Source organism: Ziziphus jujuba, chromosome 7 (genome assembly GCF_031755915.1).
Source record: "Ziziphus jujuba cultivar Dongzao chromosome 7, ASM3175591v1".
Classification (NCBI taxonomy): Eukaryota; Viridiplantae; Streptophyta; class Magnoliopsida; order Rosales; family Rhamnaceae; genus Ziziphus; species Ziziphus jujuba.
This window is the reverse complement of record NC_083385.1, coordinates 25964162-25987794: the sequence shown is the minus strand read 5'-3', so window position 1 is coordinate 25987794 and position 23633 is coordinate 25964162. Positions and strand designations below refer to the sequence as shown.

The 23633-nt window shown below is 30.6% G+C and overlaps 1 protein-coding gene across 18 annotated transcripts; it reads left to right on the top strand.

The window, feature by feature from the left end:
* Nucleotides 1-3112: 3112 nt before the first annotated feature.
* On the top strand, nt 3113-10155 carry LOC107425642 (uncharacterized). Of its 18 annotated transcripts, none has more exons than XM_060818984.1 (6): nt 3113-4100; nt 4274-4437; nt 4531-8013; nt 8095-8867; nt 9296-9361; nt 9532-10155. In XM_060818984.1, exons 1-3 carry the CDS (start codon nt 3479-3481, stop codon nt 5602-5604), a joined length of 1860 nt encoding a protein of 619 aa, XP_060674967.1. In that variant the 5' UTR covers nt 3113-3478; the 3' UTR covers nt 5605-8013; nt 8095-8867; nt 9296-9361; nt 9532-10155. The 18 variants fall into 18 exon arrangements, with proteins under 18 accessions (XP_060674967.1, XP_060674965.1, XP_060674972.1 ...); XM_060818982.1 differs by having other exon boundaries at nt 9489-10155; XM_060818989.1 differs by having other exon boundaries at nt 8095-9361; nt 9532-9600; nt 9875-10155.
* Nucleotides 10156-23633: the final 13478 nt, after the last annotated feature.

Below are 23633 nucleotides of genomic sequence, written 5' to 3'. Positions count from 1 at the left end.
TTGGTTTTGTTGACATATCAGCTAGGTTGTCTTTAGTATGAATTTTCTATATATCCATACTTCCTTCTTCCATCTCCTCAAATGAAGTGATATTAGATTTATATGTGCTATATCTTCAAGTGAAATGCTAGATTCTTTGCCAGGTGTAAAGCGCTCTGACTATCACAAAATAGAGTAATCTTCTCTTGCTTATGTGCAACCTCCTCTTATAACATTTGCAACTAAATTACCTTTTTACTACCTTGTGTAGCTGCAATGTATTCTACCTTCATTGTAGAAGTAGTCATAATAGACTATTTCAAAACCAAGCTTACAGCCCATCCAGCAAGAGTAAACACATAACCTATTGTGGACTTGTTTTTGTTAAGATTATCTGTATAATTTGAATCAACATACCCTCTGATAGTAAAATTTGATTCTCCATAACATATATAGCATTTGAGGTACCCTTGCATTATCTCAAAATCCTCTTTTCATTACTCTGATGCTCTTTATTAGGATTCGCTAGGTATTGACTAATCACTCTCATTGCTTGTGCAATGTTTGGTCTTGTGCAAACCATAGTGAACATAAAACTATCTACCGCTCATGCATATAGTAGTTGAGACATTTCCATCCTCTCTGCTTCATTGCTAAGATTCATACTTGTGGATCACTTCAAATTAGTAGGAAGAGGAGTAGAGATTGGCTTGCAGTCTTGTATGTTGAAGCACTGCAAGATTTTCCTCAAGTAGTCCTTCTAAGAAAACCAAATCTTTCTATTATTTTTGTCCAGGTAAATTTGCATCCTTAGAATTTTGTTTGCTAATCCCAAATCCTTCATTCAAACTCCCAAGCCAATTGTGCCTTCAAATCCTTAATATAATCTTTGTTGGGGTTTGCTACCAACCTATTGTCAACATACAACAGTAGAATAATGAAATCATCATTACCAAATCTCTTGTAATAAGTACAAGGAAGACTAAGTCTATTAAATCCAAGGCTCATGATGAAGAATCAAATATTTTATACTAACATCTTGGCACCGTATAGAGATTCGTTTAACCTGCAAAACAAGTTTTCTTTTCATTTTTCTTAAAAATCTCATCATTGGAGTATGTAAATCTTTTCTTTTAGTCCTCCATGAAGAAATGCAGTTTTCACATCCAACCGTTCTAAAAACAAGTTAAATGTTGCCCACATCACTAAGACTACTTGAACTATTGTAAGTTGAACAATATGAGAGAATATCTTTTTGAAATCAATGCCATTTTTATGAGCAAATCCTTTCATTACCAATCTAGCACGATATGATCCACTTGATCATTACTATCTCATTTGATCTTGTAAATCCATTTGTTGCTAGTAGCCTTCCTTCCTTATGCTAGTGAAACAAGATCTCATATCTTATTTTTATGGAGAGTTTCAATTTTTTCTTGCATTGCTGCGATCCAGAGAGAAGTTTCTTGGCTTTTTGTAGCCTAATGGAAAGTTGATGGGTCTCCATCCTTTGTTAGTAGCCAGTATGCAACGTTTCCCTCCATAATATATTCTGAGTGCCAAGCTAATTCTCTCTTTTCTTGAGTTTATCATTGAACTTGTAAAGTTGCAAACTTAGCTTGCTCTTGTTCTACATACTCTGGAACTACTTCAGAAGAATCTAGAACTTTTTGTTCTTGCCTTTCTTCAACTTGAACTCTTGTAGTATCTAGTTTCTTTTTTGAAGTACTATCATTTTTTCTTGTATTTTATATTTTATAAATATCACATCTCTGCTAATTATTACTTTATGGGTAATGGGATTCCATAAGTGGTAGCCCTTAACTCCATCAGCATACCCTAAAAAAATACATGTTCTAGATTTTGGATCTAGCTTTGATGTTTCTTGGGCATTTTACATAACATACACAAGACTTTTAAATGTATGTAAGTGAGAATAATCATTTGGCTTACAGTCTACATCTCCATTGGCATCTTTAGATTAATTGTGGCTGATGGTGACTGATTTATCACATAATTGGCAGTTTTAATTGCTTCTGTCTAAAATAACTTGGCCATCCTCGGAATTCTTAACATTGCTCTTGTCCTTCCAACAAGATTATGTTCATCTGTTTTGCTATTCCATTTTGCTTTGAAGTGTATACCACCATGAACTGTCTTTTGATACTTTCTTATTGACAGAAGCTATTAAATTCTTCACCAGTATATTCTCTTCTATTGTTGGAACTCAAACACTTGATCTTCTTATCAGATTCACGCTCCACCCACACTTTGAATATTTTGAAAAATGGAAATACATTCATTATCCAATCTTGAAGCAATCATCAAAAAAAGATATAAAGTATATTGCACCTCCTAGGGATAGTTTCGATGCTTGCCAAATATTGAAGTGGATCAGTTCTAAAATAGCTTTGTTTCCAGTATTAGAACTATTGAGCTTTAATTTGTGCTGCTTGCTAGTAACACCATGCTCAGTAAAAGATAATGAAACCTTTTTAAGCCCTGGAAGAGCTTTTGTTCAATAAGAATCTTCAAACCTTGTTCTAATGCAATAGATGCATCTCCTCTTGTTGTGTTTCTCCTTTAAGCATGTTCAAATTTATAGTTATATTTTCCGCTTTCATTACCACAATCACGCCTTTAACTATTTTCATGATTCATCTTGAACATGGATTTTGTACCCATTAATATCTAATTGTTCCAAAGATAATAAATTTTTTCTTCAGACCTTTCACATGCCGTACTTTCTAGATGGTTCGAATTGTACAATCATACATTTTTAACTTGATAGTATTAATACTAGCAATCTCCAAGGTGTGATCATCTCCCATAAACATTAATTTTTCTGAGATAGTATTTATTCTTTGGAACTGGATTCTACCAAAAATATATTATTCTAAAATTATCTGAAAAATTAATTTTATATAATTTTTTAAATATAATTTTATTATGTAATTTTATTATATAAATTTATTTAATTACTTACCAATTAATCCAATACCATAAAAAAAATTCAAAAATATTAACCAACTAAAAACTGAATAAAAAAAATTGATTTTTAAAAACCAATTTCCTTATGTACGTTTCCTTTTACCAAACCCCTCGTTAGTGAAAAATTCCAAAAGCTTTTAGTAAACATCAAAGTTGATGTATTTCAGAAATCGTGCTCTGAAACCAAAGCCTAGTTATGTTTGGAGTTGAAGTTGAAGACCTGGGCGTTTCCTCCATTCTTCACTTCAACGTTGGAATGCAAGTGGGTCTGTGATTTTGCATAATGCATAGTGTAGGCTTAAAAGAAACACATAGGCTACATGTTTCTTTATTCAAAATGTAGACTTATTAGAAATCCAATACCCATCAAAGTCACAGGCTAAATTCGAAATCTAATATCTAATGCACATTGAAGTAGACGTAGCTGAGAAACAGAGGAGGAGGATTAGATAAATGGTGTAATCCAAGCCCTAGCCTAAGCCAAGCCGGGTATTATAGCAGAAGAGTAATGGTAGGACCAAAGAGGCAGTTGCTTCCACTCCTCCTCCTCTCTCTCTCCGCCCTCTTCTTCTACTCCTACTACCACTCTTCTCTCACTCTCCATGCCGATTCCAATCCCAATTTCAATTTCAATCTGCGATCCCAAATTCCTTCTCACCACCCCAATTTCAATTTCACATTCATTCTTAAAGTCCTCGCCTTCAACCGCCATGACTCCCTCGCCCGCTGCCTCCGTTCCCTCGCCGCCGCCGACTACCTCTCCGACCGGGTCCACCTGCACGTCTACATCGACCATTTTGACCATGGCGGCAATGGATCGGCGACCAATGCAGATCAGAAGCTGGACGAATCGCATCGGATGCTAGAGTTGGTTGATGGGTTCGATTGGAAATTCGGGGAAAAGCTCGTGCACTACCGCACCCGGAACGTGGGCTTGCAGGCCCAGTGGTTGGAGGCTTGGTGGCCTAGCTCCGACCACGAATTCGCTTTCGTTGTCGAAGACGATTTGGAAGTTTCGCCGCTTTATTACAAGTTTCTCAGGAGTTTGATTGTGAATTATTATTATAATGCATCCAATTATCGTCCGTACATTTATGGGGCTTCGCTTCAGCGACCAAGGTTTGTTCCAGGTACCCCCCACATTCATTTTGCATGGCCATTGAAATGTTTGTGTTTTTGTTTTGTGCCTGCCAAGAATAACATACTATCTCCTATTGTTTGCTGGTCTTTCTTGTATTAATAATTTTTTTTTTTTTTTATATTTTTTCTCGTAATTTTATGTTTTCTATTCTAACTATAATAGGTAAACATGGAAACAAAATACAGTTGGAAAATGGAACGCGTATTTTCTTGTACCAACTAGTTGGTACATGGGGTCAGCTCCTTTTTCCTAAACAATGGAAAGAGTTCAGGTTGTGGTATGACATCCACAAGGCAAAGGAGATAAAGCCATTTCTTGAGGGCATGGTACTTTAATTTTTTTTTTAATCTATTTTCTGGTCTTGGCTTTTGATATTCTATTTTTGATTTGTTAATTAAAATATGAAAGTTAATGAGCAGGTGACAACAGGATGGTATAAAAAGTTGGGAGAAAGAATATGGACACCTTGGTTCATCAAATTTATTCATTCTCGTGGCTATTTTAATTTTTATACCAGTTTTTCACATGAGAGAGCACTCAGTATATCTCACAGGGATGCCGGTGTTAACTATGGGAAAACAGCTGGCCCTGATTCCCATTTGTTGGGCAAAAATTCACTTGATTACGGTTCTCTGGAAATGCAACCATTGAGTAATCTGAAGTGGTATGATTTCTGTTTCAGAGAAATACTTCCGGAAAGAGTTGTTAGAAGTTTTGACGAACTTGGACCCGTTCTTAAGACAGTGCAGAAGCAGGAGACTGTTATTTTTGTGAGCCTATATGAGGTACTAGAGATGGTAACAAAGAACCTGCTCTGCAACTTTGAGAGGCTAAATATTGGGAACTTTATACTCATTGGCACTGAGTCTGAAATCCTGTTCGATCTTGCAAGAAGAGGACATCCCGTGATTGTGGAAGACAATTTTCTGAAGAGTTTAAGAACTTATAAGGTTGATCAACAAGATTCGAATGCACAGCTGACCAACAGGATATTAGTTAAGGCACATGTAGTCAAGAAGTGTTTAGAATATGGTTACAGTTGTTGGGTGGTGGATGGAAACATGCTTCCAGTTGGAAGTTATCCTTATTTTAAGTCTGATCCCATCTATGATTATTATATTGGGAAGAGTTCAGAACTCTTCTTTGCCAAAAGCTCTTCTTCTGCTAAGAAAATTTGGATCGATAGACTTATTTCCAACGTTGCAGAGATGGTGGACTCCTTGTTGAATCAAAAGAAGAGTGCAAGTTTTGTGCATATAATGGCAAAGTTACTGGAACAGAAGGGTGTGATGATTAAAAGTATTGATGAGACAATTGTTGGTGTAAATATTGGTAGTGGTAAAGTTAAACAATCTTCTTTAGGGGGTGAACAAAATATTGTTTTCTGGTCTGGTGAGATGGGTTTTGATTTAATTCAGAAGAGGCTTGAAGAATTGGGTATCTGGATGTTAGATAAAGACTTGTCATGCAAGGCTGTTGTTTGTCATCAGTGATAGCATCTGTTGGTGGTCATTACATTTTTGTTCATTATTTCTTCACTGTGTTTTATCCGTGCAACTGTTTTCACTTTCTTTTATGTCCTGAACTTGTGCTCGTTACCTTCTTGTGCTTAGTATTTTTCCGAGCATAATGGCAATGATTACGTCTTAAACTTTTAGAACAGTAGTACGTATGCTTAATTCTGAGCCAATTACTATCATCCTTATTATTATTACTATTAATTTTTTTTTTTGCGCTGGGGGGGGGAAGTTGCGGTACAGCCTCTTGTATTTTGCCAGTAGCATAGAAACACCTTTCATATTTTAATTGTGTTGTTTTGTTACTTTTTATTTATTTATTTTTGCATGTAAATTAAGCGCAACAAAATAGCTGCAGTTAGAACTGATTTTATTTATGATTTAATGGATGAATTATTATTATTATTATTATTGTTATTTTTTATTTTTTTCAGTAGAAACAGTTATAGAAGTCTGTCTGATGATATCCAGCTTCAAAATAAGTTTTTGGTAGCAGTAGATCCACAGAACCAAAAAAGGAACATACTTGAGAACTGCCAAAAAGTTTTAAGCATAGATGGTTTAGTTTCTAGTTGTGAATGTTTTAAAGTTTAGTTTTGCACTATGATCAGTTACTTGAATATTGAAGAAGATTTTAACCGATTAGTCCCTAAATATTAAGAAAAGAAACAGATTGGGAATTAAAAATTGTACTTTAAGTAAATTAGTGAGGATTTGAGCCTGTTGGGCTATTTTTGTTAAATAATTACAAATTTTAAGCATTTCTTCCTAATAATTTGTTTGTAGTGTAAACTTCTTATCATTTTCCCTTGTATCTCTTCATCTTTGGATCATGCTTTCAAGGGCATTCAGACCAATCTTTGCTGGCCTGAAGGTGGTGAATTTGAAAAATTATTCAGTTTGCCTGCACCTAATGACTCCAGAATTGGTATGCACATTGCATTATATTGTTACCCTTTTCCTTTGCATGCTTAAGTATATACAGTAGTATTCTAGGATTGATTTATGATTGTCACAAGATTAGGCCTTTAGTTAAGCGGAGTCTAAGGATTAATGGAATAGGCTTTTGGAGATAAAACTTTATTAACACTTACAGTTTCATATCCTAGTAAATTCAAATTATTTATTTCACAAAGAGGCTGCTATGCCCAATAAAGATGCTTGTGGAATCTGCAATGTGCCATTGTGATGACATCTACGTTACTAAGGATGATGTTAAAAACTAATTGGTTGGGAGAATACTTCACCAAAGCAAGTTGAAATTCCTTTCAAGCTTGGCCCTTGTTCTCTTGCAGGTTGTTAGACTGTGTTTGGCAGTTACATTAAATACTGCTTCTAACAAACATTTACTTCTTTGTGAATATTCTGAATATGTATATATATGTGTATGTGTATATATATATATATATACTTTCTTTTGATCAGGACTTTACTGGATTGCCCGCTGTGGTTCACTTTGCTTGTACATGGGAATACTATGGAAAGCTTGGTAGTGATCCAGACAAGATTAATCCATTAATTTATAGTTTTCTTTGGTAGAGATTGGTTTATGTTTTTTCTTCACACTTGAGTCGTCCTGTCTTTTAGGGTCCCTTGACATTTATTTAGACGTTTCGAGACATTCTTTCGAGATATTCTATATTTTAATTCTTTCTTTCTTTATGTTCTTTATATCTTCTTTATAATTTCTTTCTATTTTGTTATTGGGAAGGCACCTTTAGCAACTAAGGATATCCTATGATCAAATATTTTGATATTTTGTTCTTTCATGTTAGATTATGGTCCCTCTGAAAAGTAACCCTCTATCCTACATATTTATAGAACTCTGAGCAGACTTACAATTATGGACATGGATTGAGTTTGTCTTTTATTTTTATTTTATTTTATTTATTATTTAACTTTTTGCTTTTTGGGGAACAATGGTTTTTATGGGGAATTGAATGGTTTGATGAATATATAGGCTAATCTGGAATACCTTGAAAAGGTTGTTTTTGCCTTTTCCCTTAGATCATGTCACACTGCAGTATGTTAACTTGCACTCCCCCTGATGAGACAGAAAACCTTCCTTTTCTTCCTCCACGCCTTTTCCTTGTTTTTCGCAGTCAAGTCAAAAAGTAGTCTTCTTGTGTGATGATAAAAAATGCTTGTTGTTTAGGTGGCAATGATAGGAGCATACTTTTGTGCAAACAAAATGTTTTTATTTACAAAAGTGAGGTAAAGCCCTCTGTTTAATCTATAACCATCTCTGGATACTCAGTTTGACATGTCAGTCTTCCATCTGATATAAGGGACTCTTTTCCCTCAGCCTCAAGAGGAAAAAGTCTGCACATCTTATTTGCTGGAGAGCCTAGAAGATGTCGAACCTTGTGTTTCAGGACCAAAGCAGTATGTATGATAATGCTAATCTGTTAACTTCATCTTGTTTTTTTTTTACTTAAATTAATGATTGATTACACTTCTTGACAGTCCCCATGATCAAGTTCCTTTAAAAGACATGAAAGCTGAGTGGCATGCAACATGTGTGGAAAACCAGGTTATATTCAAGGTGAGTTCTGAACCAGCCTTTACACTGGGCTTCTCTGAAATGTACTGCTTTACATTTTTAAAGATCTCAATGAAGTATATATATTTTGGTTTTTACATGTGTGTTCCCACTTTTTCTATCTTAATTTATGAGTATATTATTAATTGGATTTGAAATTTTACTTATCTAAGAAAGTTACAATATTATATTCTAATTAATGAATGGTTTTATTGTGACAATATAAAATGGCGACATTCGCACGAAAAAAAAAAAAAAAAAAAGGGTTAAATAAACACAATTTTTCCTTGTGTTTTTGTGTGCCACCTTCCAATTTCCTATACAGTTATGTTCCAAATGAAGATTAGGGAAAGGTTGTAAGCTTTTCATTCCATGGGCAACCTGCTGGACATAAGCATGGTAGTTTTGTCATCATGGCTGTCACAATTGTACAAACACATCAAACCTTAGTGTCATGCTTGGGGCTGACCTTGTTGCTAAGAAAGCATGTGAACTAGCTTTGCTTGTTAGTTTTGATCATCGGGTGGATTGAAAAGACTTCAATTCCAACAGCAGCCGGCAGAGCAATCATGAAGTGATGGCAAGGGGAACCTTTGCCAATATTCACCTACCAAACAAGCTTTTGAATGGAGAAGTGGGTCAAAATATGACTAACATTCTAACAGGAGATAAGCTATGTATTATCGATGCAGCAAGGGTGAGTTTCCACTTTTCATCATCATTTTTTATAACAGTAATATTGTGTTCATGGTCATGGAAAAGTGGATGCCTTTATTTAAGTCTTGAGTGAATTTGATGCCAAAAATTGTGGAGGCTTTATGTAACATTGTATACAAATTACATGACACTGTCATCTCTATTTAGACTTCGTGTAATCCCGTTGATATAAGAGACTACATTGGTTTTCATTGATTCTGCAAACTGGGTTTCTATATATATTGGCAGAGAGATACAAGGGGGATGAGGAAGGCACCATTTTGACAGATGACATTTTGATTTAAACTGTTGTAGATTCAATATGTTGTAGATTTGGTGTATTATGTTAATTAGCCTGATTATGAGTTGAACACAAACTGGTCAACTTTGTTTTGGTTGAACTTGATCTGGTTTCTTGTGGACTTGAAGGTTGCTAAGGAGGACATTGTAAAATTGAAAGATGAAGCAAAAGCTTACAATAATCACAGGCTACAGGTGCATGACCCTACTTTTAAAGGTTCATTTGGTAATATTTTTGCAGGATATGCCTTTTGTACAAAAGTGCTTTTCTTATGAATGCTAAAATCACTTTCAAATAGTCTTTGTTCCTTATTTGTTAAAGGGTACTAAGTTAACGGTTTATGTCCTTTGAATTGGAGTATAAGAGCGTAGCTCAAGTAAATGAAGATGCACTGAAACTGATGGAGATCGCACGTGAAAATATCAAATTTAAGGTATTTACGCAATTCTTTTGTTTTGTTGGAATTGTTGTTTTTAAACTTACTTGAACAGATCTCTAAATGAACCCAAAGAAAAAAAGATCCCTGCAGCTAAACTACTTAAAGAGAGGATTTTTAAACTAGAAAATGAATCTTGTTTGGAATCTGAAGAAGAGGCTTCTATTGCGGCATGAAAGGAAGAGGCTCTTCCTTCTGCTTCAGCAGCAATAACACAAGCCTAAAAGATAAAAAGTCAGCTAATATGTGAGTTTCTTTTTGATGCATATAGGCCCTAGCATGCTAGAGGAGAATGCAACTGTAAGTCTGCAACACATTTAGCACTCATTATGTGGTTATCACTTAGCACTCATGCTTTTCTTCTCTTTGTGGAGATCTGATAGTGTAGAGTTTTAGTTCTCCAAGAATGAATTCTTGCCTAAAACCCAATGCTAAATCTTCAATCCAAAAATGCTATTTGACCACCGCGACAATTCTTTCATACCAAATACATATGTAAGAATCCATTTATAAAGGTTATTGCTCGTATTATTATTATACAACTATTATGAAGGGTGTTGCTAATCATAAAGGTAGATGCCACTTCTGAAGTTTACCAGGATTAGAAGGCTAATAATAACCTGAACAATTTTATATTGACAACACAAACTTAAGCGAGAGTACAGAACATAAAACACACTCTAGTAATACATAAAAGAAATGATCTCAATAGGAAAAGTGAGTAACATAATTAGTAGAGTATTGTTATTTATCACTGGTGGGAACAATCTTAGTGGGGCTTTTATACTAATTATAGGCTGTAAAAATGCTCCATAGCTTATGATTAGCTCGAGTTTAATTCGATTTTAGCTCAGTTGAACTTGACTCAAAATAAAGATGGCAATCTTGAACAAGAAACAAAGGTTACAAGTTGATCTTCAACAATAAATTAATTTATGAGTAGTTCATGAGTAACTTAAATTTGTTATTTTTATATATCTATATAAAAATTATGTTAGAAATTTAAGCATATTTAATATTTATAATGCTTAAACAATAAAAATAGAGAATATTTCATTTACATTCTTCGAGGTTTAGGTAAAAACATTTATCGAGTTTTAAATAAATCATCCTTATCTTCTGGAAGCAATTTAATTACTCTTATATCTTTAATAAAATTAAATTAACTTTAAAAACTTTATATATCTTTTTTATTTTTCAATAAATAATTTAAATTATTTAAATATTTTTTTTATTAAATTTATTACTTAGTCTAAAAAGCTTATATTAGAATCATCAGATATGTTTTTTTAATTGAAAAACTATTACATAATTTAAATAAAATTAGTTAAAAATAAGGTTTTAAAATTCGGTAATTATGGAAATATTGAGTGTCTAAAATATAAAAATATATATGGAAATATAAAAAATAATCAAATATTGATAAAAATTTATAAAAAATGATAGAAGTTAATTGAAATTTATTTTAAAAAATAGAAATTTTTAGAAACTTTAAATTTAGCTTATTTAATTTATTAATTATTAAGTTGACTGAAAAAATTGAAAAATATTAATGGATATGATATTTCTCTAAATAATGATGTATAGTAAGTGTTAATGTTAATGATTATAATTATATTATTATAAAAAATACAAAAAACACATATTTGATAAAAATATTTATTAATTAAGATATACAAAACAATTAGTACAATTATATTATATATCATAAAATGTTATCTTAACATCATATGTAATTTCTGGTTGATTGAAACATCCTCATTTTGAGAGAGTAAAATAATGAAAAGTAATTACTAAAAATTTTATCTCGTTGATAATTTTATATGTAATTATTAATATGTCAACTACATGTATATTATATTACATGCATCTATCTTTGTTGATAATTATTATATGATAGTGCCTTTTATGATTAAATTTGAATTGGTATTCATAAGTTTTTATTTGATGCCATTCTATAAATATTTCATTAATTAATTTAACTATATTTACAAAGAATATATTTTTTGCACATCTTTATAATATTTATAATAAAATATTTATCATTTTTTTCCGTGCATATTGGTATTTTTATCCATATATAATTTATATATACTTTATACTATTTATAAAAATATTAAATTTATCATGATAAAAAAAATAATGGATATGTAAAAAATTAAACATTAATAATATTTATTAATTTTTTTTAAAAAATAAATTTAATAGAAATTTTCAACGGAAAGTTTTGAAAATTTCCTTAAAAATTATGGGTTTTTTAACAAAATTATAAAATAATTAATATGGATATTTGACAGAAATTTCAATGAAAGTTTTATGAAAATATCAAAAATTTCGATAGAAATTTAAAATTTTTATCCGTTTCCATTTAAGATCAAGATTTTCTTTCCACCTTTCGAAAATATAAAAATTTTGACGGTATTTCTATGAAAATATCAACTTGTTAAACCTTGGATGTGGTACACCGATGAAAATTGAATTGAAAAGGTTTTCCAAAGGATTTTGGCAATGCACAAAGTGGAATTTAAGTGGAAACATATGTGAGGATTTGGATTTTTTATTTTATTTTTGTGGGTGGGGGTGGCGTTGTAATAGGTATAGTTCGATAACAAGAAATTAGCTTTCATATTACAAAGCAAAAAGGTAATGTTTTGACCATATATTAATTTATTTTTAATTTATTAAAATATTATTTTTGGAGCTGAGTAAATAATAATTGTCCCACATTGATTGAAGATTAGAAAGCATGTGATTTGTACAAGAATAAACTGAAAATGTGAAGATGAAATTTGCAATAATCCAACATTGAAAGTGCATAAAGTTTATAAAGATTCGCCACCACATCTACCCATATCAACATAAATTAATTTAGGTAATTTTATTCATATTATAAAAATTGTTACTGATATTACAATTTTAATAATAAATATCAGTTTTAATAATATTTTCGTACTTTAAAAATAGTCATTAATAAAAGTTCCAAATATCCTTAAATAAAATAAAAATCAATTTTTTAATACACTAATACACTACACTTTGTATTAAAGCAGTTCATATTTAGTCAGTATTTTTAATTTTGACATAAACAAATTAAAAAATAAAGTTGAGAAGTTTTATCTCAACTTGAAAAGAAATAGTTTCCTAATAATAATAAAATATATATTTCTTATATATCTACTAATATATGTAAATATAATATTTTCTCTTTATACAATATATATAGAAACTCAAGCAAACTTTAATGATTAATTCAAAAGAGTAAAACATATGAGTTCTAGCTTTCATCTTCCTCTATATTTTAACACAACTTCAACCACAGATCTAGACGCAGAAGAAAAAAATAAAAATAAATAAACAAACAAAATGTGGCTATGGTGATTGCTTGGGTTTTTTATCTTTTATTTTTTATGTTTCATTGTTAAAGATTGCTAGTATTTGGTGTTTGTAAATTTAGATTTTTTCCTTTTTTTAGAAAAATTAAAGATGCAATATATTTAAGTTTATTTCATTTTTATAAAGGATAAAATAGACATACTTTATTAGTGTAGGAAATAAAAATCAGATTTAATATTGGTGTGTATAGAATGTAGTGTAACTAATAATATTTGTTGTATATATAGAATCATCCATTAATATAATTGTTCAGTGTTAAAATTAATTTAATATATTTTTAAATAGACCAATTAAAAGATGAAACTTGTTACTTGTTACCCAACCACATTGCGAACTTAGCATTAGAAAAAATAAATTCACCAAAACTTTCATACCTACAAAGCTGACCAAATACTTGGTAATTCACTTAAGAGTAATTTTGGTAATTTGCAGGGGTGGAAGGATAAAATGCTATTATCAAACTGATTAGAAATGACAATTTTTACTCTACCTAACAAACTAACAACATACGTAGACATTTACAAACTGACAAACAGCCCATGCTGACATGTACAAAATAGATGGCCTAATTGTAGAAATTCCCTAATACCTATTATCTCTAATAGCCATTCTCAGGTCAACCTTGCAGACAGATAAATTTATTTTAATATTCAACTTCAAGGCAACAAATAATATATAAATACTTTTGATTTTGTTAATTAGCTTTATACTAATATAAAAATTTGATTAATCATAACATAATACAAAATTAATAAACTTAATAGGAAAAAAAAATATATAGCAATATCTTGAGGCACCAACTTTCTAAATTTTTATTTATGATTCAGTAAAGTGGTTAGTCTTTGAATTTTTTAAAAAATATATATAGAAAAACAATACAAAAATGCAATTAAAAATAAGTCCACTTCAAATTCCAAAAAAAAAAAAAATCGTCTTATAATTGTTATGTGTTTGTTTGCATTTCGCGTGAATAAGCATTCATAAGAAACCTCAGTTAAGTTGTACTATAGAAAAAAAGAGCTTGAGTTTTCATCTTTTTCTCCCCTTTTGTTAAAAATAATAATAATAATAATAATAATTCTTCAATTCTTGTTTCAAAGAACTTCAATTGGTACGTACAAAAAATAGGCCAATTTAACAGTTTTTTGTTTAATTTCTCACAGAGTTAAATTCTCATCCGTACAAACTAAGGGAATGGACCTCTAGCCTTTGGTTTCCATATAAAGGGGCACAATGAGCATCTATTATGATGAACTGAACGTCCTTCATAAATAATGGGAGGAAAATGTGACTATTTTTCTCTTGAAAATTCCCAACAAAAAATACACATTATATATATATATATATATATATATATATATATATATATATCAAATCACCACAAAATGTGCACCACATATAGAAACTAATAAAATGAACTATGATTCAGTAGAAAAACATCGAGATCCCTCGTGGAAAAAAAAAAGAAAAAAAAAAGAAAGCCTATTTGATGAGAGAGAACTAATAGAAAGTAACTCAATTATCACCATCCAATGTTTGCTTGTATATATTTAATATGGTAAAAGATTTATGGTGAAGGATTTTAAGGGACAACATTTACAATTATCACATTTGTATGAGTTTCATGAGCTACAACTATATGTGATTGTCATTTACAGTCTATTTTTATAAATCTTTTACCATATCAAAATTGTATATTATATATCCAAAATATTATCAAGATATTCTTATAGATTTTCGATCAGAACTTTTCTTATCAGAATTTGAATCTTTTCAATGGTTAAGATTTAAAGATGTATTTGGGTTTATATGAGTTTTGATAAGATTCAATTTTTCTTCCTAAGGTTTTTAGTATTTTACAGTACATAGATAAAAAAACCCTAATGAGGTGTTTGAATGATGACAAAGTTAGTGGAATCTAAAATTTTAAAGGAAAATGAAATTTTATCTTGTCTGGATAATTTGTAAAACAAAGAATTTGTGGCCTTCAGTAGAAAATAAATCTCATAATATGGGAAACGAATCCTTTCAAAAAAATGTTATTTTAAAATTTACTAGAAAATTAGTTTTATGTATTTTTTATATATAATTTTACCTTAATTTTAATGCACAAATTTATTTAATTACTCATAAGTCATTTTCTTTTATAATTAAACAAACACTATAAAAAGAATATTAAAAAACTTATTTTCAAAACACTAAATCCCATAAAACTAATTTTTAAGAATCAGTTTTTTTCAATACTTTTATTTTTGCCAAATAAACCATAAAAAACCCATTAAATCTCATATTTGAAGAGATCTAAAAGCTGATAAAGAAGGTCTTGATGGAAAATTATAAAGATATCCTGATAAAAGACTAAATATATGTATATATATATATATATGGGTAATTAATATGTTTCTCTTTTGAATTGAACATGGTTTAGCATTTTAGTGTGTGAACTTTTTTTTTGGCACTTTAAATCTGAAAATTGAATTTCTCTTGAAATTTTGTCCTCAAAATATCAAATAAGATTAGTTTAAAGACTATTTATGCAAAGTAAAATTCAGTTTAAGAGCCATTTGTGCAACCAAAATTCAAGTTTAAAGACCTAAGTACCAAAAAAAAAAAAAAAACAATAGAAACTAAAGGGTCAAAACATGTTCAGTTCAGGAAGGAAACGCGCCAAGTACCCTATCTATCAAAACTTTATGATCAAGTCTGACAGGATCAAAATGATACGGTTCAAAAACATGCTAAAAATTATAGTCTTTGGATTCAAAACCATAAATATAGACGGTTCAAATTTAAAATTCTCTCACGTGAGAAAAATTGTCAAAATTTTTCTTTTCCGCTCAATGCCTTGGCTCCCGCTGACACCATCAATTAAAAATTTTCCGGCAAAAGAAAAGCATTACCCAAAAAAAAAAAAAAAGGTCCACAATCTCCATATCGTTCCAAAAAAATTGCAGAAAAAGAAAAAAAAATAAAAAGAAAGCTCCACAAGCATTACATAAAGAGAAGCCTCTTCTCCTCTGCCGTGTTTAAAAAACATTGATAGCCTTGACGAAGCGAAGCCTCGCATTTTCTCAGCCCATTTGAAGTAAGTGAATGCTGATCTTGGATCGCTCCTGTGGCTTAGAAGAGTGTTTATGACATTGGTTGGCGTAAAGTCGCAGTCTTTGTTATCTGGGGAAGATGGGGTTTGTGAAAGAGAAGAGAGAGTGTGTGGGTTAAGCAAAAGCGGTGCAGTAATGGAGGGATCAGCGAAGAAAGAAGTGAAAATTTCATCTTTGGCTTTTGGGGGCAGAGGAAGAAGAAAGAAGTATACAGAGTCTAAAATCCTGAAACTGAAACCCCTCTAGAATTGAAAATTTGGGACTGAGAAGAGTACAGAATGGGGTTTATGGGTTATGTTTGTTATGGCTATTTCGAAGGTATTTTTTGGAAATTTACAAACAAAAGAAGAAACTGCCACCTATTTTGAAATTTTTTTACAAAAAAATAAAAAAGAAAAAATAATTTAGCTTTACAATATTATGAGTAATTAAAATTATTAAACAAAGAACAAATAAAAAAAGAATTGAAGGTGAACCCGGCTGTAATAAAGAAAAAAATAAAGAATAAAAAAAAATATTTTTTCTTACAAAGAAAAAGACCAAAAAAATTAATGGAAAAAAGCCAACGTTTTTAAGTAATAAAAGTATTGGCTTTGATACTTTTAATATTTAAAAAAAAAATTTTATTTTTCTTGCAAAAATAAAAAAGGCCAAAAACATTAACGAGGAAAAACAACTCTTTTAAACAATACAAACGTCGGCTTTGTTGATTTCAATATTTAAAATAAAAAATAAAAATAAACTTATTTTTCTTACAGAATTCTTTTCAAAAACCACCCAGAAGAACAACCACCACAAGCTTACGACGATTGTTTGCTCAACGAAGACAAATTCGTCAGGGTTTTCGACATAGCGGCGTTCCCCTCCAAAGACTGCTTCGCCTTCGAGAGCCACCTCCGAGGCTGCCTCTTGAACTGGCCTCGCATCCACAACATTGCTAGAGTTCCCGGCGACGACGTCATTGATGAGCTCGCAGAGCTTGTAGTTAACCATCCAAACGAAGAAGAAGATGATCTTGTGAGTACATGTGCCTCATCAGGTATGGCAAACCTTTTATTTACTTTTCTAAGACTGAGATCGCAAAACTACTGCTTTTCATAAAAGAAAGATCCTGAATTCCTTCCTCTTAGAGGGGGAGGGCATCAAAGATAAATGTTATGGTGCTATTATTTATTAGTCTCCCACTCCTCTCTATTTTTCTTTTGAAAAGTATTCATGTATGCTTATGCGACTTAGAGAATCGATGCTATACTCTTGCTCAAGGACCCATTTCTCGAAGGCCCTTTTTGTTCCAAGTATCTCTGCATATAACAAAGTTACTTCCGGTGCTTCAGTCATTCCTTTGGATAACTTTAACAGAGACTTGTCCTGGCAATTCCATCTGCAGAGACTTTGGGAGAGGATTCTTCATGGTAAAGGTATACTCCTGTTCTTTTTAATTGGTTCAAGAATGTTATACATTTGAAGATACTGTTTTTGTTGAAACGCTTGAAGAGCAACCTGACCAGGACATTGTCTTATTCTTCTCTTCATGTGCAGAGGTAGACACTGCCTTTGACAATGGTTCGAAGATGGACACCAAAACAGGTATTTTTTATTTTTATTTTTTATTTTTTTTAATATTGAAAGCACCAAAGCCTCATTTATTGTTTAAAAGCATTGGCTTTTCCCCGTTAATTTTTTTGGCCTTTTTTGTTTTTTGCAATAATTTTTTTTTTTTTTAATATTGAAAATACTAAAGCCGCCTCTTTTATTACTTAAAAGCGTTGGCTTTTCTTCATTAATTATTTTTGTCCTTTTTCTTTGCAAGATAAAAAAGTTTTTTTTTTATTTTTTTATTTTTTTCAAATTTTTTTTTCTCTATTACACTGGTGTTCATCTTCGATTTTTTTTTTTATTAATTTTTTCTTTGTTTAATAATTTTAATTACTCATTCATTCTTTTTTTTTTAATTTATATAAAAGTAATATTGTAAAGCTAAATTATTTTTTATTTTTTATTTTTTATTTTTTTGTTAAAAAAATTCAAAGTAGGAGGCAGTTTCTTTTGTTTGTAAATTTCCAAAACATACCTTCGAAATGGCAATAGCAAACATAACCCATAAACCCCATTCCGTACATCTTCTCACTCCCAAATTTTCAATTCTAGAGGGGTTTCAGTTTCAGGATTTTAGACTCTGTATACTTCTTTCTTCTTCCTCTACCCTCCAAAACCAAAGATGAGAATTTCACTTCTTTCTTCGCTGATCCCTCCATTACTGTGCCGCTTTTGCTTAACCCACACACTCTCTTCTCTTTCACAAACCCCATCTTCCCCAGATAACAAAGAGCACGACTTTATACCAGCCGATGTCATAAACACTCTTCTAAGCCACAGGAGCGATCCAAGATCAGCATTCACTTACTTCAAATGGGCTGAGAAAATGCGAGGCTTCGCTTCATCAAGGCTATCGATGTTTTTTAAACACGACAGAGGAGAAGAGGCTTCTCTTTCTGTAATGCTTGTGGATCTTTCTTTTTATTTTTTTCTTTTTCTGTAATTTTTTTGGAACCATATCTGTTATGGCGATTGTGGGAACTTTTTTTTAATGCTTTTCTTTGGCTTAAAATTCTTTAATTGCGAAGCCGAGACATCGAGCGGGACAATTTTTCTCACGTGAAATAACTTCTTACGTGAAATAATTTTAAATTTCAGTTATTTATATTTATAGTTTTGAATTCAATATTTATAATTTTTAATATATTTTTTGACCGTATTATTTTGATCCAGTCGAATCTGATCATAAAAAAATTATATATATATATATATATATGGTTCTATTCTATGGATATACGATAGGATTGCTTCGGAATTTTTAGCTAAACATGATTTAACCTAAATATAATACTAGCGGATGCTATAGCACAGGGATAATGGATAGCCACGTAGATTCCAACTTCTCTTTTTTGGGTTAAAATATTGCTTTAGATTTGTATTAATTATAACAAAAGTCTTGTTTGTTTTCCATATTTATCTTTTTAAATACTTGCCATTAAATTTATAAGTATATTTTCTGTAATTTAATTATAAAATTTTAAATCTTAAAATATTTTAATAGTGAATGTGAATGTGAATATATATATATATATATGTAATATAAAAATTAATATTATTTAAATTTAAATGACATAATATATAGTAAATTTTAAAATTATTTTACAATCGTAATATGAAAAATTTTAGTTATAGTTATTAATTAATTATATATATTTTATATTTTCGTGTATATATATTACAAAAATTGACTTTTTATGAAAAATTTTGTTTTTAAAAAAATTTCACATTATCCAATGACCTCTAAAAATAAGCATTAACCATTTTAATGTTTAGTTCATATCAACTAGACATCCATTTTAACGATGACATTGGAAAATAATTTTTTGAGAACACTCTTCATGCTGCTTATATGGTATATGACATTAGAAAATAATACATATCTCCATTAGAAAAGCTATTAAAAACTTAATTTTTAATCGAATATATCAAAAAATCGCCTATATAATCATAGAAAGAGGAGAAGCACAAAGGAAAATTACAATTAATTTGCTTTAATCTACTATTGTTTGTCGTTGTCACACACACACACATACACATACATATATATATATATATATATATATTTGAAAGTAAGAGTAAAATATTTTTATTAAAAAAGACAAAACTTAGACATCAGCTTGAATGAAAGGAAGAGGCCATTCAGGTTGCTCCCCATCAAGATCCAACCATATTTAAACTTAAAGCATATCGAGTTAGATCATGTGCTACTCCATTAGTGACCTATGAAGCAAACACCTAAAATGTGCTAAAGACTTTAACAAAGGTATCACATCCTCTGCCAAGAAAATATTAGGACCCAAATGCACCTCATCATTCTGTATCAATAAGTAGCTGATAAAGAATCACTACACAACTCTCCTAAGATATCCAGAATCAACACCACATAATAAACCCTCCTTAACAGCCATTGGTTCCGCTACCAGTAGACTACACAAACTGATTAAAAGGCTTGGATAAAGCAGCCACAACTTTTCCAGCAGCATCTCTAATAACAACACCTACACCCACTCTTCTTTGTTCAATATTTATTATGTTGCTAATTAAACACTTTTTTTTTTTTTCACATTTATATGCTTAGAATTTGTTAATAATATTAAATTTTATAAAATATTTACTCTAGTTGTATGAAGTATGAGGTTTTATTTTTATTTTTTTATTATTTTATTTTATTTTATTTTATTTTTTGGCTCAATCTTGGAAATAACTATAGTAAGAAATTGACAATTCAATTTTATGTCCACGGAAGCTCCCGATTACGCCTTGTGCATGTCATCTTAGAATGTCAATTTAATGACATAAACGTGGTATATGTCAAGAGGGCCTTGACTTACTTGGGATCCTCTTAACCAGGCTGAGCTAACTCCATTGTTATGGCCTGATTTTCATGGTAAGTGGAATTGAATTTTTGACCCAAAAAAAAAAAAAAAAAACAAACAAAACAAAACAAAACCAAAAAACAAAAAAGTAAATATAGTACTTGGGAAGGTTGAGTTGTCAAAGTAAATATAGTACTTGGGAAGGTTGAGTTGTCCACAAAATTCCTCTTCCATCACTTTAATTTCACTCCACTTTTGGTACCCTTATTATTATTACATTTCTGAACCATTATGTCTTGGTATTGATTTCTATACCCATGAAATCTGTATCTGAGTAAATAACACTAACACAAAATATAATGTATGTTTCTTTATACTTGATCAAACCTTGAATCCAGTATTCAATGATTATAAGCATTAATGGTCATTACCATTTACGATGTTTCAGAAGCATAGTTGTGTATGATTATCTGGTGCTTGATGGTTAAGACTTTTTACCTGTTATAAACTTAAAAAAGCTAACTTCTATATTAAACAGAAAAAAAAAAAAAACAATCACAAAATTGAAAATGGTTCCAAATTTGGGTTTTTTTGAAAAATAGCCACTTCCCAGATCAAAACTTGAAAAATTGCAAAATCTTTTTTTTTTTTTCAAAACTAACCAACTTTTAACACATCCAGTTGGAATTGGATTGCTTCTCGGATCATCAAAACTTGTACTGCTTATTCTAGTGGTGTTACCCCAGCGATTCTTCTATCTGATATCACTCAGGTACAAAGCTTCTTTTTTTTTTTTTTTAAACACTTAATTTCATATTTTTTCAATGTATCCTCTAGTGTTTGGTTGACAAGAACATTGAGGGAAAAGAGAAAAAATCCAAAGTTTGAACCTTTGTTTTGGGTTTTTGGTTATTGAAAATGGGTAAAAGTAAAGATTTTAGATTGGCCAAGTTTTATCTTTACTAATGGGGAATTGGGGATGTGTGGAATGTTGTAGGCGTGGAATAAGCAACATAGAGATGCGACTACTAAGAAGAGGCCTGAATGTATCAACCAGTTGAGGAAGAAACATAGAAGAGCAAAGCTTCCAAACACCGTCTTGATTGACTCCATTTATGAAAAAAATTTCTTGTCTTTGAGTAGTGTTTTGGAAGCTATTATTGTCGATGCTTATTTGCTCACAGGTATTCTTTGCAAATTTAAAAATCCTCATGGTATTTTACTTCAAAGGAGGCTTTGTGCGGCTAAATAATATAGCAAAGTGGAATAACTATATTATGCAAAAAACTTTCATTAAAAGGAAAAAAGATATACAAAGGTATACAGATAGATTCTTCTTCTTCATTGGTCCAATTGATTTCCTTTTTCCCTTTAGGTTTTTTCATATGTACTCCTTTTTCTTCTTCCATGAGTGAACTGGAAAGTGAGTTCTGTAAACTAGAAAGTTCATTCATAATCATATTATTGATAAATTTGGTTTCAGAAACTTATTTCAAACTGAAAAAGGAAATTTCCTATGGTGGAATGTCGATATCCTCCTAAAAAAAAAACAAAGAGTAAACTTCTTTTTTTTCTTTAGTGTGTAATGAGGATCTTTTCTCTTATGTAATTAATTTTCATGGTGTGATAACTTCCTAAAGTTTATGTTAATTATCTTGTTATTTGAATAGAAAAACCTGTGAAATATCTTGTAGTATATTTGGTTCTTTTTTTGGCGATTGTTCCCCTCTTCTGATTATTATTTGACGCAGTTTTTGGTGTCTAAGTTGGTGGCATGTTGCATTCCCTTTGAACCTTATACAGACCAATCTGTCGTTATGGCCCCAGTATCCATGGCTGGAGGGGGTCTGATATGCAAGGTTTTGAAGAAGAGGAAATGATGAAGCTTCGAGCAGAGAGAGGTGGAAGAGCAGGAGGTTGGAGTGTAGAATTAAGCAGGAAGAGGAAATGATTTGATTCGGCTGTTGCCACCATTGTCCATTATACGACACATTTTCTAATGAATTTTTTAAAGCAGTTATGCAATAAAATCATAACTTAAAAGTGTATGCAATTTTTGGTAAGCATATTAACTAGTTAAGCTTATAAATTATCACATTCTTATATTTATCGGCCCATATGCGTTTGCTGAATTTTGTAATGTTTTATATAGTTCTATATCAGTTATGATGATGGGTTTTAATGTTCATTTAATAAAGATAGTGATTGGTTTTGATGTAAAGATAACTAATTTATTTTCTTGAAAAAGTGGTATTTTTATTAGGATTCATTTTTGCACAACCCTTTTAGGTGCATATCGATACCAATGTCTGAAAAATTTTCCACTTATCAAAAAAAAAATTCCTCCTGTAGAAAATCAAATTCCACTTGTTGGAAACAATTTCCTCCTGTCAGAATTCAATTTCCTCCAGTTGGAAAATCATTTCTAATAGAAGAATAAATTAATATTGGGGGTAAAAAAATAAAAATGAGAGTGGAGACATAATATGTTATGGATTCAAAAATATATATATATATATATATATATATATATATATATATTATTAAACTAAAGTTTCTAAATATATACTACACCATTATCATAACATAAAAAAATTTTACCATCGAGTAGAATATGTATCCATGATACAAAATAATTGTCAAAAGACATAAACTTAAAATGCATAACTCACTAAATTAAAAATATCTAATTTGAAGCATAAAAAAATTGATTTGTACATTTTTGCCTATAATGTACATCTCTACCTATAAGACAATGGATTTTATGCATTTTTTCCCGACGAAAACCATTATATTTTTACCATTTTGATACTTTCAATGACTACCATCAGTTCGCACCAATGTTCCATCGTATAAAACTGTAAATACAATATCATCATCTTCCATTTCACTAGAAAATTAAATGAATAACATTTAACTAAATTAATAAATTTATAAAAATATGGATAATACTAACATATTAACTAACTCGAAAAAATCGATTTTGTTTTTTTCGCCAAATATAATATTTTTCTATTGGCAAAAACCTAGTGGAAAACTAACAAAACTAGCAAACTGGCAGAAAATGGTGTAAGTTAATCCTTTTTGCCAATTTTTCTATGCTTTTACTGGTTTAGGCAATCTT

Excerpts from the sequence above, each read along its gene's own strand:
- LOC107425642 (XM_060818983.1), top strand. The coding sequence starts at position 3,479 with ATGGTAGGACCAAAGAGGCAGTTGCTTCCACTCCTCCTCCTCTCTCTC. Across the intron at positions 4,101-4,273 it reads GCGACCAAGGTTTGTTCCAG|GTAAACATGGAAACAAAATA; the intron begins GTACCCCCCACA and ends TAACTATAATAG. Across the intron at positions 4,438-4,530 it reads AGCCATTTCTTGAGGGCATG|GTGACAACAGGATGGTATAA; the intron begins GTACTTTAATTT and ends GTTAATGAGCAG.